Source organism: Erithacus rubecula, assembly GCF_903797595.1.
Source record: "Erithacus rubecula genome assembly, chromosome: 1".
Lineage (NCBI taxonomy): Eukaryota > Metazoa > Chordata > Aves > Passeriformes > Muscicapidae > Erithacus > Erithacus rubecula.
Genome location: NC_136658.1, coordinates 47,185,727 through 47,198,834, shown reverse-complemented (window position 1 = coordinate 47,198,834; position 13,108 = coordinate 47,185,727). Strand labels below are relative to the sequence as shown.

Sequence of the window (13,108 nt, the reverse complement as noted above, 5' to 3'; positions counted from 1 at the left end):
TAAAATGTTAATGTCTCATTAAGACATATAACAATCCCCACACCCAATTCTCCTTTTGGCTAGAAATGAGTATTTTAAGAGCACAGTTAAATCAGAAAGCTTTCCTTTTTTTCAAACAACACAAGAAATTACTTGTCAGTTTTAAGAACATTAGGAGTTTTTTAGTAAGTATTTGGAATAAAATCAAGCTAATTCTGTAAAGGCAACTAGAGGAGAATTCAAGGAGTGGCTTTAAGTGTTTAAGCAAGTAATAACAAAGATATTTTTAAGCAAAATGGCTTGCATTGTACATTCCATTCTTAGTAGTGTGTCAGCTATAGCAGTTAAACATGTTCCTTACATTAATAACCAGAAATTACTTACAGATGTACTTGATGTACAGATGACAAAAACTTATCAGCTATTGAAACCAATCCAGTAACAATTCCAAAATTCTTAAAACCCCTTCTTATGTTACATGCTTACAACTACATATAGTACATTCCCTTTCTATAAAGATAAGCTTAATCTTATAACAGAGCTAAAACTAATTTGATTTTTTTTTTTCTCTTACCTCTGAAAGATCCCCATTTTTAACATGGATCCTTGCCATGCTATCTAACCATGTCTTTCTCAGTTCAGGTGTGCTAGCATAAGACTTTGCCAAGCTGTACTGGAGGTCTACAAGCATCTCTGGATCATTCTCATGCTCCTTCATCTGAGCTGTAGCCATCAGTACCGTACGAATGCGTTTGGTTAAATCCTTAACATCAGAAGGGAATGTAGTGTGCTGAAACATGGGAAAGTCAGGTTAGCTACCTTTTCCTAGTCATTGCCCAACAAAATGATAAAACATAACTGGAAAAGATGCTGTGGAAGCCTTCAAGCATCCTTCTACAGTATGGAAATAAGAATAAAAACAGACCTTAATAATTCTGTCGTTATTGGCACAATTGTTGATGATGGAAAGAGACTGCTGAAATCTAGTTCCTCCAATTCCAACCACATCAGCAATTAACTGGCTTACTGAAATAATAACCTTGAGAGAAACAAATATCTCGTTAGTGTGTATTTCATTAAATACCCTCGAGATGTACCTACAAGGCAATTGCAAAGGAAGTTTTGTTCTTTTTAATTGAAAAATTATTATCCTAAATAAAATAATGTTTGGGCATTTTTTTTCCAATTGCTTGTACAATAACATAGGCAAGATAAAACAGGCTTTTGTAAATTCAAAACACATGACTGACTGGCAGGTGAACTAGCCAAAGGTCATTAAACTGGCAAACTACTGTTCTCAGCTTTGTCAGAACACAAAATTTTCTAATTATTTGTTTTATTTTATGTGCTTGTTGCTGCATTCTTTTCCTTCTTCAGATGCAACAGGGTAGACCATTTAACAAACAAAACAACATTTACAAAACAGAATGTTTGCACTGACAAATAAAATTTATTTCCTGTTAAACACAGTGTCATCCAACTGTTGCTAAGTATTTCCTTGTACTGAATACATTTTTATGGCCATCTTCTCTTCTTACTCTTAGGACCAGCCTTTCTGGAACCCCAAATAAATTCTTTTAAGTCTTTTTCTGACAGAGCTTTGCATACTGGTATGCCACTGTGTATCTACAATATAAAAAAAAAAAAAAAAAAGTAAATTTACTAACCTGCAGATGTGTTCGAACAAAAGACTTCTTCCCTGTGTAGTCAAAATTGTTTCTCATCAAAAAGTAAAGTAACTGTGAAGCTTCATTGCGAATCGAACTCAGCTTGGAATTACAGTACTTCAGAATTTCATAGCACAGTGCAGAACACATATCAGCTCTACCTTCATAAAATGTAGAAGGAAACTGAGGAAAAAGAAAATAACAAAGAATTTATTCATTAAAACTCAAGTCAGATCTTGATAAAATAAGCATGTCAAGAAAAACACAAATATATTCATATCCTCAAACTGGAAAAAACAAGAGTTAGAGTAGTTCATGAAACAAAACCATTTGTACAGCAAATCAAAGGACAAGCATTCCACACTGTTGAGACCAGATCAGTCCTAATTCACCAATTTTATTTTGGGATGTTAGTTTTTAAATTCTTACATACTATGTTGCTAACTAAAGAACTGGACAAGTACTTGAAGATTAATTTTTTAAAACTTCTTACCTTGTAAATAAGTGCCCTTAAAGCACTGAATACATTTTTCAATGCTGTTTCAGACTGATTCTTTTGAAGGAAGCAGAGGTACACATCAAATACTTTCTTCATCAGTGGATTATGTCCATGATCAGTCAGTAGCTGATTCTTTAAAATAAAAGCAAGAATTTAGGAGTTTTGTACAACAATACATTTATACTACTCTAAGAACATATACAGATCATCAAAAAGCAGGACATTTTAAAAATATAACCTCTATGGCATTACCAAGATGTTTAATATCAGACACATACCTGAATTCTAATTAGGTATTTCTAATGATTCATTAATTTTGCTTATAAAGGAAGTGTTGCCTTCTGAATAGACTTATAGAACATAATTGTTTTTAACAGTTGCTAATTAAATCCATTACCATTAATAGCTTTTTGAGAGGCACACTCCAAGTATTAACAGACTTTGCATACACTGGCTTTAGCAGCTCAGACAGGGGCATTTTCTCATGGCAGTGTCTCCTACTACAGTGTGATTCTGCAAGGTCCTGCCCTTCTGCAACTCACCTGCTGCACTCACTCCACTCTTGATTGTCCTTAATGTACACAGGCCTCCAAAGGAGTGGAAGTGGGTGGGCTCAGACTGGACATAAGGAGTTTTTCTACACTGAGGGTGCCGAGGCAATGGGACAGGTTGCCCTGGGAAGTAGAGGATGCCCACTTCCTTGGAAGGTTTTTTCAAGGCCAGGCTGGATGGGGCTTTGAGCAACCAGCCTAGTGGGAGCTCTCTCTGCCCATGCAGAAGGGCTGAACTAGAAGATCTCTGAAAGTCCCTTACTACCCAAAACATCATATGACTCTGATTTTATGTATTTTAGCACAGTTTATTGAATAGAACCTTCTGATTCTCCTACATGTTTTGTTTGGATCTTTGAGATTATTCTAGCATACTCTTGCCAACTCTCTAAATAGACAACAAACACATAACCTTGAAGGATTGTCATTCCAAGCATGATGGGTTGATAATTAAAGTATTAGTGTTCCTTCCTCTTTAAATCTTTATAGCTAGGTATCTTAATTTTCAATTCTGTCACCAGGTCTGTGGACAGAACTGGCTCTGAACTCTATTAATTAAATTACCAGAAAAAGGAATCTCACTGTAAACAAGCTCATGTTTTCAAAACTAGATTAAAGATAAGACACTAAATTTGAATCTTCAAGCAAGAATCTGGATACACTGACTGCCCCAATTAAAGGAAAAACAAGCTAGAGTTATCTCTCCTTTTTATAGCTTCAATTTTAAAGTCTGGAGGACCTCAGAAAAACAGCCCAGAGAGGTAAGTGGGTGCTCTATATAACGATTCCACAGGAGTGCTACATCAACTAATACAACTAAAAGAAGCCTTATTAGTGGACAAAAGGCAAAAAGTTACAGAAGAGGAACACACAAATCACTATTAAGAAGTGCATTACTATAATAAGCAGGCAAGTTCAATATGAAAGTCTGTGCGTGTCCAACTATGGTTTTGCCATAGATCTTCCACCTCACATGGCCTGTATAAGCCACTTTCACCACTAACATTAGGTAAACACTAAAGCTTGTAGAACAATTTTTAAGTTAGGCTGAGGATGGAGCTTTTCCCACAGATTACTGCTGGTTTATGATGGGTAGCTGTAGCCAAAGCATTTTGCTGTGAGATACTATCAATTTTACACGAAAATAATAAAATACAATGCTAGAAAATCTAAAAATAGCAATGCCATTTAACTTGACTATAAAATATAATTTAAAAATAGCTTTTAAAAGTAATCCTTCACGAAAGAAAAAGTTAACACCAAGTCATGAACAAACCTTAAAAGCCATGGTGAATAATGACAGAGTGTCCAGAATTGTAATGCAAACTTCGGTGGCAATATTTGCTTCAAGTAAAGACTGGTGAAGGACATCTGCATCTGAATGGCCATAGCCTACAGAAATTCCAAATGAAGTGTAAGTGCTGGATACACTCATTTAAATGTTCCTTATTTCCAAAGACTTGCTGAACTAGGAAAAGCTTAACAAATGAAAAGCCTGACAGAAGTTAGTGTTCAATACAGGAAAACAATTAATATGGATTTAAACAGTTTCAAAAATGGTCAGATAATTATTCTAACATAGGATCATAAATATTAAGTAAGAATTTAAACACTAGAAGCATTAAACAGCAGTTAAGAACAATGTGATAGTTCAGATATATGTGCATGTATACACACATGAATATATATATATATATATATAAAACTACACAGTTGTGTACATATATATATATATATATAGATAGATAGATAGATAAGTACTGCAGTAGAATGAAGTTACAGCTGAAAATATGTAATTTTGGCAATTTAGTGATGTTACAATGGTCTGAAAGTTAATCACAAGTCAACCAGGATAAAAATACACAACAGCAAGAGTTGAAGGAATACAATCCTGTACTTATATGCAGTTTAACACCCAAATAATGAATTCTGTTCTTGTAGCAATACAATGCCATAGCTCCATATTTAATATGGAAAAACATTCTATCACTTCTAGCTCCACAGTGTATTTTAATAGTTTTAAAAACATATCCTGCTTCATCACTGATAATAATGTGTCACTTATGTTCCCTAACCCTGGCCATTAAACACCAGACTGACAAATGTGACTGGGTTGCTTCATAAAAATGTGGTCTGGACCACATGTATGTCAGATTTGCAGACAACTAAGCATCACTAAATCAATTACAAGGATGACAAACTTGTTGAGATCAAGTAAAGAACAGAAGAAATACCATACTCTTTTATAATGGCACCTGGCCACTTTTTTCTGCTTCTCTTTTCTTCACTGGCTGAACTACACATTTACCCATGACTACCAATTTCTTCTGATTTATACATTAGTTCTTTAAACTATACTGAAATTTCTCAGAGATGAAAGGTATCACTTATACCAGTATTTCAGTTCTATTTCTACCTTAGGTGGTTAGAAAGGGAGAAAATAAGTTTATAATTTACACTAACAGACAACTATCCTGCCAAAGAATCTTGATTTTAGAAACAATAAAGCAACTATTTCCACCAGACACTTCCTTTCTTTATGTATCCCACATAAAATATCTACAAGATTATTCAAGCTCTGAATGCTCCTTTGGATAGAGGCAGACTGACAACTAAACAAAACTGGAACTCAACAGCAACAAGACAAAAGATATAAAAATCTATTTCACGTTTGATGTGGTTTTTACAGCAACATATTTTCAATTCATAAAATCTTGGTCAATACAGTGTGTAATATCCTGATACTTATTAACCCTCCATTAAAAAAGCACCTATTATCAGTTTAGACAAATTATCTGAGTAAGACACCTTCCTTCACAACTTCCTTCACTTGGAAAAGAACAGAAAGTTTCTTTTTACATAAGCATGCATTTTTTAAAATCTTTCAGCTCACTGTTTCCTAAAAAATCAGTAAATATTGCCAAGTTTTGAAAGCATTAAATCTGTCTTTGCACAAGGATGTGTTAATCAGAGTTTTTTCTTAAAATCAGTCTTCATCTGCAAAGTATTATACTGTATCAAATGTGTAGCCACATAGTGTAAAGGCTTTCTTTTGTATATTGACTAACATGTAGAAATTATGATACAGCACTAGCAGACTGACTACAAGGAAAAAAATAATTTCCACAGACATACTTGTCTGACATTTTAAAAGCAAGCAATTGCATCTCTTAAATTTAAACAGCTATGATAACACATTTATAAATAGAGAGGTTTTGTGGGATTTTTTTTTCACTTTTACACAAGACAATGTGATCAGTCTTGTGCAATTAGGCTAAGTTTAGCTTTAAATTACAGAAAAAGAGCTAAAAGATTTTAAGGGACAGTTAGATATGCTTTGAGAAATCAAAGAATGAACACAGTGAAAATATAGTTAACTCAACAATAATAATTATTTTACTGCAAACAACTCTTTTCAGTACCAGTGTCGTATTTTACTGAATTAGTCAACCAGTTTCATTGTTTTTTTGAAGCTGAAAATTGAAAAATGGTGCTTTAGAATACTTTACATACAGTATATTGCAATTTAGAAGCAGAATGTTTAAAAAGATAGGCCACAAGCAGATTTAGTTTTCAATACAGCAGTCTATACAAGCTGACTTCAACCTGATTAAATCTTACCATTGTCTACAGAAATTCCAAGAATACTTGATATCTTTCTCACACTGAAAACAGAAAAATCACTTCATTATTGGACGCTTTTTCACTTCCAGACAAACTAAATCATGGGCTCACAATCTTTGTAGAAATTCTAAGAAACTTATTTCTCCTTAGGGGATGTCAAAACATGGAGATATGGTCAGAATACAAATATTTAATTTTAGACTGGTAATTTATAAGACCACGTGGGGAGAAAAGATTGAAGCTTAATAAAGCAAATAGGAAAAAAAAAATTTGTAACTGTGTGCAGCACACATTTGAGGCATAAATAACTAAAAGAAAATATTAAAATACAATTTTAAGATACTGCATGTAGTTAACCATGCTCCATGTTATGGCATCAGCCAGCAGTGATTGTTCTATCACAAAGCAGAGAACAGACCATCGGCTGCTTCCAGCTATTTGCTTGACCTGGAACAGCAAAAGTCATTGGGATGCACTGGTGTGGCTCTGGGACCTGCCTCTGGTGTTGTGGTACTGGTGGAGGATGACAGATGTTATCATGTCATGAGACTTACTGTGGTTAAAAGTGAGAGAGTTATCCAGGCTGCTCAGCTGCTGCAATCTGGCATGCATCATTCCTGTTCTGTTACGGGAAACAGGCAATGTCTGAGATTTTCGATCATGAACTATGGATCCTAACCCCTCCTGGTTCCTGCAAGATGGGTGAAATGGGATAGAAGCAAAAGTTAGACATGTCAAACTGCAGCAAGATAGGAAGTGCTGTTAGTTAAGCACAAGAAGTTTTACAGAAAGAACTATAATGCAACCTATTCACTGTTTTCTTTATAAAACAAAAATAGGTAGCTTTAAAAAAAGCATCACAGCAAACTCTTTCTTAAAACCTCAAAGCATGAAAGCAAAAGCACATGAGCAGACACTCTTGAAGTGTTAAATTTACTTCAGAGCTTTCGAAAAAAAAAATTGAAAACATAAATATTCTGAAAATATTCAGAACCCAAAACTGAATCCTCTATTTTGATTGCAAAAGTTTTAGCAAAAAAGTTAGCAGAAACAGCAGTAAAATTAGAAAGCACACATGCAACAGGAGAGCAGGAATTAACTGAGATAGTATCATATATTTCTTACCCAAGCAGGAAGGGAGAAGAGCCATAGACTTTGTTAAATTTGCAGCAATCAAATGAAGAAAACAGAAAAGTGATCTGTGTTAGCAATCAGTACAGGCTAAGTTCCTATTGTGTACCACCACCAGAGCTGATGAAAAATGAAACCAGTGCTTGAACTGCAGAATTCCCTGTTTCCTTTCATTCTCTGTCTTTTGTGTATTTCAAGAGTACGTGCATTGACTGTGTTATACTTCAGTGTAGTGACAATGGGAAAGTTACATTTACTGGGAAATTCACAACACCAGATGCTTTCAATAGCTCAACATTTTCAACATTAACATGCAGCACACAGACCAGGTGATCAGTAAAGAAAAAGGAAGTGTGGTAGTGTCCTCTACAAACTAGTCAAACAAAGCAGGTGAAAGAATTTTTACAAAAAGCCTGAAAATTATAGACTCCTGTAAATCCAGAGTTTGACGTACACTTGAACACAAGGATTACAATCAAAACCTTAAGAAAGACAGATTTATTTTTGAGGTTTTTAGGTTATGTGAACTATTTTTTCCCCCAGAAAAATCTCCAAGGAGATAGTCAAGTTTGTGGAAGAAGATTCATATTATCTCAATTAAAAACAAAAAAAAATCTCAATTAAAAACAAAAAAACCCTAACATTATAGTTAGAATGCACTACCATCCAACGTCAGCAGTAACTTTCTCACTGAGTTCAAGAGGGCCAGTATTTTAACCACACCAGTTTAATTAGAACAGTATTACCATGTCAACCACAGCACAAGGCCTAAAGAAGTTATCTTTTACTCCATTAAAAACCTCTTTGAATAAAAAAAAAAAAAAAAAAGCAAAGATATTAAAATAAATTAATACAAGTTTCTGACTCCCACAGATTTTCTTCAGACTTTAAATTGAAAACCAGCAGCATTGGAAGCTTCCCTACTCACCTTCAAGTAAAAACACTATATATACAAAATTTCTAAATCATTTCACTTTACATGGTTTTATGGCCAACTAAATAAACAAAACATCATAAAATTTATTTCCAAAAGACATCATTCCAAGAAAAAAAAATGCTGTAAAAGATAGCATTTAAGGGATGTATTTTAAAGTCATCATTAAAAAACAGCTCACAGTTCATTCTTAAACAAATACCAGACTTCCAGACAGGACATAGATTTGTTAATGTGGTAGCCAGTTACTTACTTCAAAATCTTATGCATCACTTCACATTAACTCTTCTACTTGTGAAATTTATTTGTCACAGAGGTTCAGGGCATATCTTAGTGTAATTATTAGTGAATGAGACAGTGAAATTTAAATTCCACACAGTACCTGGCTATGTAGCGTTTTCCCATGTACTGGAACTGATGTAAGCACACTCTGCAGAGAACACAAGTCAGAGAAGCCACACTTAAAAAACCTTTTCTAGATATATGTAAGCTGGAATTATTCAACAATTCTCGTGAACTTGAAACTCTTACATCAAAGTTCTTTATTTCTCCCAGCCTTAAAATTCCCTTCCAGACCCCAGGCCAAGAAAAGGTAAACGTCTCACAGTCACAGTTATCTACAAATGGAAAACAAGCCATGGCAACTAACATGGAAGAGATAACCAGACATTTGCCTATTTACACAAATTTTGTAAATTGTGTGTAAGTGTTGAAAATAAGGGCATAACATTTTCCTTCCCCCCAGCCTAAACTCACTTGATTACTAACTGGCTTTTTTTGTTTTGTTGGGTTTCATTTAACGTCTCTAGATTCTAGGATAACAACAGGGTTTCTGAAAGAACTATTTTCCAAAAGGAAATGGTTTTATAACAAGATGATGACAAATTAACAACAAAAAATTTTCATTAGAAAAACTGTACAACACTAATGACTAATTAGCTAGAAATCATATTTTCAAATCAAGAGAAGTGGTGTGAGTGGAGGGTGTAATACTGATTTTATTTTACTCTTCTTACTCTGCAAATATTTATTCCAATAATACAGAAAACAATGCAACACCCCCCGTTCTTCCAGAAAGATGTCCTAAAAGTTCTTCTTTAAAGTGTAAAGCCAAAATGAAAGCCAGTTTTCAGGTTCTGTCTCCCATGTGCCAGATGAGAATGAGAGAAAAGACTGCCTCCATTTTTTACTGAGACCTTGAGGAACTTAGCTGTCTCCAACCTGCAAAGTCAGAATGGTGTTTGCCTTCCCCAAACCTGTGATTCTGAGCAAAAAAATAACCTAAATTCTCCTTTCTGATGCATTCTTGTCTTTTAGGTTCTAAGTTTCCTAGATGGAACATAAGCTGATGATAACAAATAGTGGACTCATCCTGTATCTATTCCCATAGAGAATAGCACAGGACATATAGGAATGCTAGGAGCACAGTTCTGAAGGTATGCAATGCAATCAGTTTTGCTATGCAACCATATATTTGCTATTTAACACCTGATGTTACAAGATGCAATTCAATGCAGAAAGGTATCAAGACAGTTGGCTCCTCTTCCATGAACACTGCAATACTCTGAGCACTACTTGTTCAAGAACTTCCTGTGATCCCTTCTGTATAGCCTGATTTCAGAGATTATAATGGTATTGGACAGACATGCAATTGTGGACATCGAATTAGAGACTTCTGAAGAGATCAGGATAATATTATTTTTAAAAAAACCACCAAAAAACCATTTACACATGCTTATATCCACACTCACGTTGTTAACAGAATAGCAAAAGATACAGTTGCATGACAAGCACAACAAAAACTTACTCTGTAATCGTGAAAAAGTCCATGAGTTCAGATTTTGTAGCCTTGTTCCAGTAAGTAAACAATGCATCTAGGAAAATGAGTAACAGTTTAAAGATAACAATTACTATTGGAAGTTTTCCTTGAAGCTAATTATACAAATGCACGTATCAATTATCCAAATTAATTTCTGCAATATGATGTTAATTAATTAACCCATATAGTCCCATCAATTTCATATTTTACATAGTAATAAACACAGTACTGATGCAGCCTGTAGTGCCTGCAGCCCTATAACAATGTAAGACTTCACAATATTTCAGACTGTTAGTCCTATAACCTGCTTCTTTATAGATTGGTCCTCACATTTTTTCTTTAATTAGAATTTATTATTTTTTTATTTGATCACAGACAGAGGTAATACCAAGATATATGATCCTAGCAAGTAAGATGTGCCATTCATGCCATATTTCTATACCCCTGTAACCCTCTCCAGGATAACATGACTCCTTCAAAAATTCAATGGATCATCTCACAAATATCTGAGGAGAATGAAGAAGCACTAACATCCCCATATTCCAGAAATGAAAATATATACAACAATGAAATTATTTGCTTCCTTGTAATACAGCAAGTTCTGCAGAACAGAGCAATGAACTAGCCCAAGCCACTTCTACAGAACATTGAACTATTCCTCACCTGTGTTTTCCAAATCAAACAGTCACACACAAATATTCACTTTCTTAAAAAGTCCTTTAGTTGACCTCAGACTTTGCATAAATAATGAGCACTTAATGTTGACAAGATTTCAATCAGAGTTTAACTTGAGAGATCATACATATTTGTTAAACACAGCACATCATGGTACCTACATCTAATATATTCTGCTGACTTTGAGAAGTTATTGAAATGACAGGCATAAATCCACCAAGTTGTCTTGAATTTATGAAAAGCAGGAGGAATTACCTACCATCTGACATGCTTCTTAAAATGTGAAGGAAACACATGAGCAGACTTTTGATCTCTGCTTGGTCAAGTTTGTCATACCGAACAACAGAACTTCCTAAAGTGCTGCTCTGTTGGTTCTGAAAAGCAAACAGATATATTTTGGCTGAAGAGCTCTTAAACTGACAACAAACTAAATGGTTTTTAATTGCTTTAGTAAGTCCTGCAACAGGAAAAGAATCTCAGAATGGAGACAAAAATATTTTATGTAGGGACAGGTCACTAAAACACACGTTACACACACAAAGTATACCAAATTAAGCTTCTTTGCTTTGCTTGTTTTTAATTCCTTCTAGGTATATTTTTTTTTCCCTGGGAGCAGAAGGAAAAGTCACCTAAGAGTGATTATTAAACAAATTAATTACACCTAGGTGTTCACATTGTTGAGATAAAGCCTGCCCCTACGGCTTAGACTGAATTCTTGAAAACCAAATGCTACTGTTAGGTCATACATATATGATCCTTTGCTTTTCAGAGACTTTATGCTGAACTGTAGACAGGACTGCCTCTACAAAATTTGTTCCATTTAAACATGCAAGAACCTCAAGAAAAACATACAGGAAGGGAAGTAATATGCATTCTGGAAGAAATTACTACTATGTAACTTGCTGTTGCCCTCCCCTCCTCCCCCAACATACAAACAAACCCAAACAAAAGCAACACCCTCTCCCCAGATTAATTTTTTAATTTAATTCCTACACTTGAGGGAAGTTTATCAGCAACCCACAGTATCATCATCTGTGCAAAAAGAAAAAAGCTCTATAACTAGTCTTTCAAACAAAATGGAAAAATAAAAATCATAGAAATATACAAATTTAACTTTGGGCAAAGACTTGTAAAAGAACAATTTCCACACAGTCAAGTGTTACAAAATCCTTGGTCTGAAGGTTTTATAGATACACTGTATAAACTTTTAAGTATAAATAATGCCCTTTAAAGTGCCTAATTCTCACATCCAATATGCCACTTACGCAAATGAAAAATGAACCAGACATTTAATAAGTTTTCTGTAAAGTCAACAGTCTGGTATAATCAATCTGTGCAACTCTTGCTATAAAAAAATTATAAATACAAAGGTAGACTCAAGGGATAAAAGCTTGGTTTCACAAACAAAGCAAGAAATTACATTAGAATGGAAATCCTTCCTGGAATACTCCCAACTGAAAGCAGGAGACATACTAGCCATGAAGAAACACTTCACAACAATCACAACCATTGACAGCTGAGCCCTTTTTACGCTCCTTATTCTGTCACATTAAAGAATTCCTGTCCTAAAACAATTTGTGTAAATCACATAGTAGTCATTGAATAGATGCACAGTGAAACTGAATGTGAAACTATGATGAATACTAGCCACAAGTTACTGTAATTTAAGAGAAGGTGGATGCCTCTGTAAGCCCAATTATTGCAGATTCTAAAGATTTCAGAACTGTTTATCTTTGAAATATCTCTGGTGAACAAGGAGGTGCTATTCTACAGCACTTTGGATGCTATAACAGAGCAGGCAATCAATGGATGATGGAGCAGAAACAGAATTTGTGTTTTCTATGTTTTTATAAACTGCCCAGAGCACTAGATAATATTCCCACTAAGACTGTTGAACATATGCATGGATAAAATAGGACTACAGCTACTCAGAGGCTTAGTTTAAAATCATGTAAATAACCTATAAAGTATGCACATATTGAAATAAAAACTGATATACTTCCAGTCTATTCCAATTCCACAAGCATAATACTATAGATTATTCTGAAAGAAAATTAGAACAAAAACATGGCTCTTCACTATAATGATATCAAGCAATGAGCAAAAACTTGGAGATAACATGCACTGAACAACTGATCTACTAGAAAGAAAGTTCAGAAAGCAACTAATAAGTCAGGATTAAGTATTATTTGGGGAAAATATCAACAGCATGCAAAACATAAATCCTGT

General features: G+C 34.4%; 1 protein-coding gene across 4 annotated transcripts in view; it reads right to left on the bottom strand.

Moving 5' to 3' along the window:
- Positions 1–13,108, bottom strand: part of DOCK9 (dedicator of cytokinesis 9) — a 111,175-nt gene that overhangs the window by 15,625 nt on the left and 82,442 nt on the right. For all 4 annotated transcript variants that reach the window (XM_079306734.1, XM_079306735.1, XM_079306732.1 and 1 more), the window contains 9 exons: positions 11,139–11,253; positions 10,193–10,259; positions 8,768–8,815; positions 6,875–7,011; positions 3,973–4,088; positions 2,140–2,277; positions 1,647–1,829; positions 905–1,018; positions 554–769 (listed from right to left, as the gene is read on the bottom strand). In XM_079306734.1, the coding sequence (XP_079162860.1) occupies positions 554–769; positions 905–1,018; positions 1,647–1,829; positions 2,140–2,277; positions 3,973–4,088; positions 6,875–7,011; positions 8,768–8,815; positions 10,193–10,259; positions 11,139–11,253 (1,134 nt within the window). The remainder of the gene's footprint in view (positions 1–553; positions 770–904; positions 1,019–1,646; positions 1,830–2,139; positions 2,278–3,972; positions 4,089–6,874; positions 7,012–8,767; positions 8,816–10,192; positions 10,260–11,138; positions 11,254–13,108) is intronic.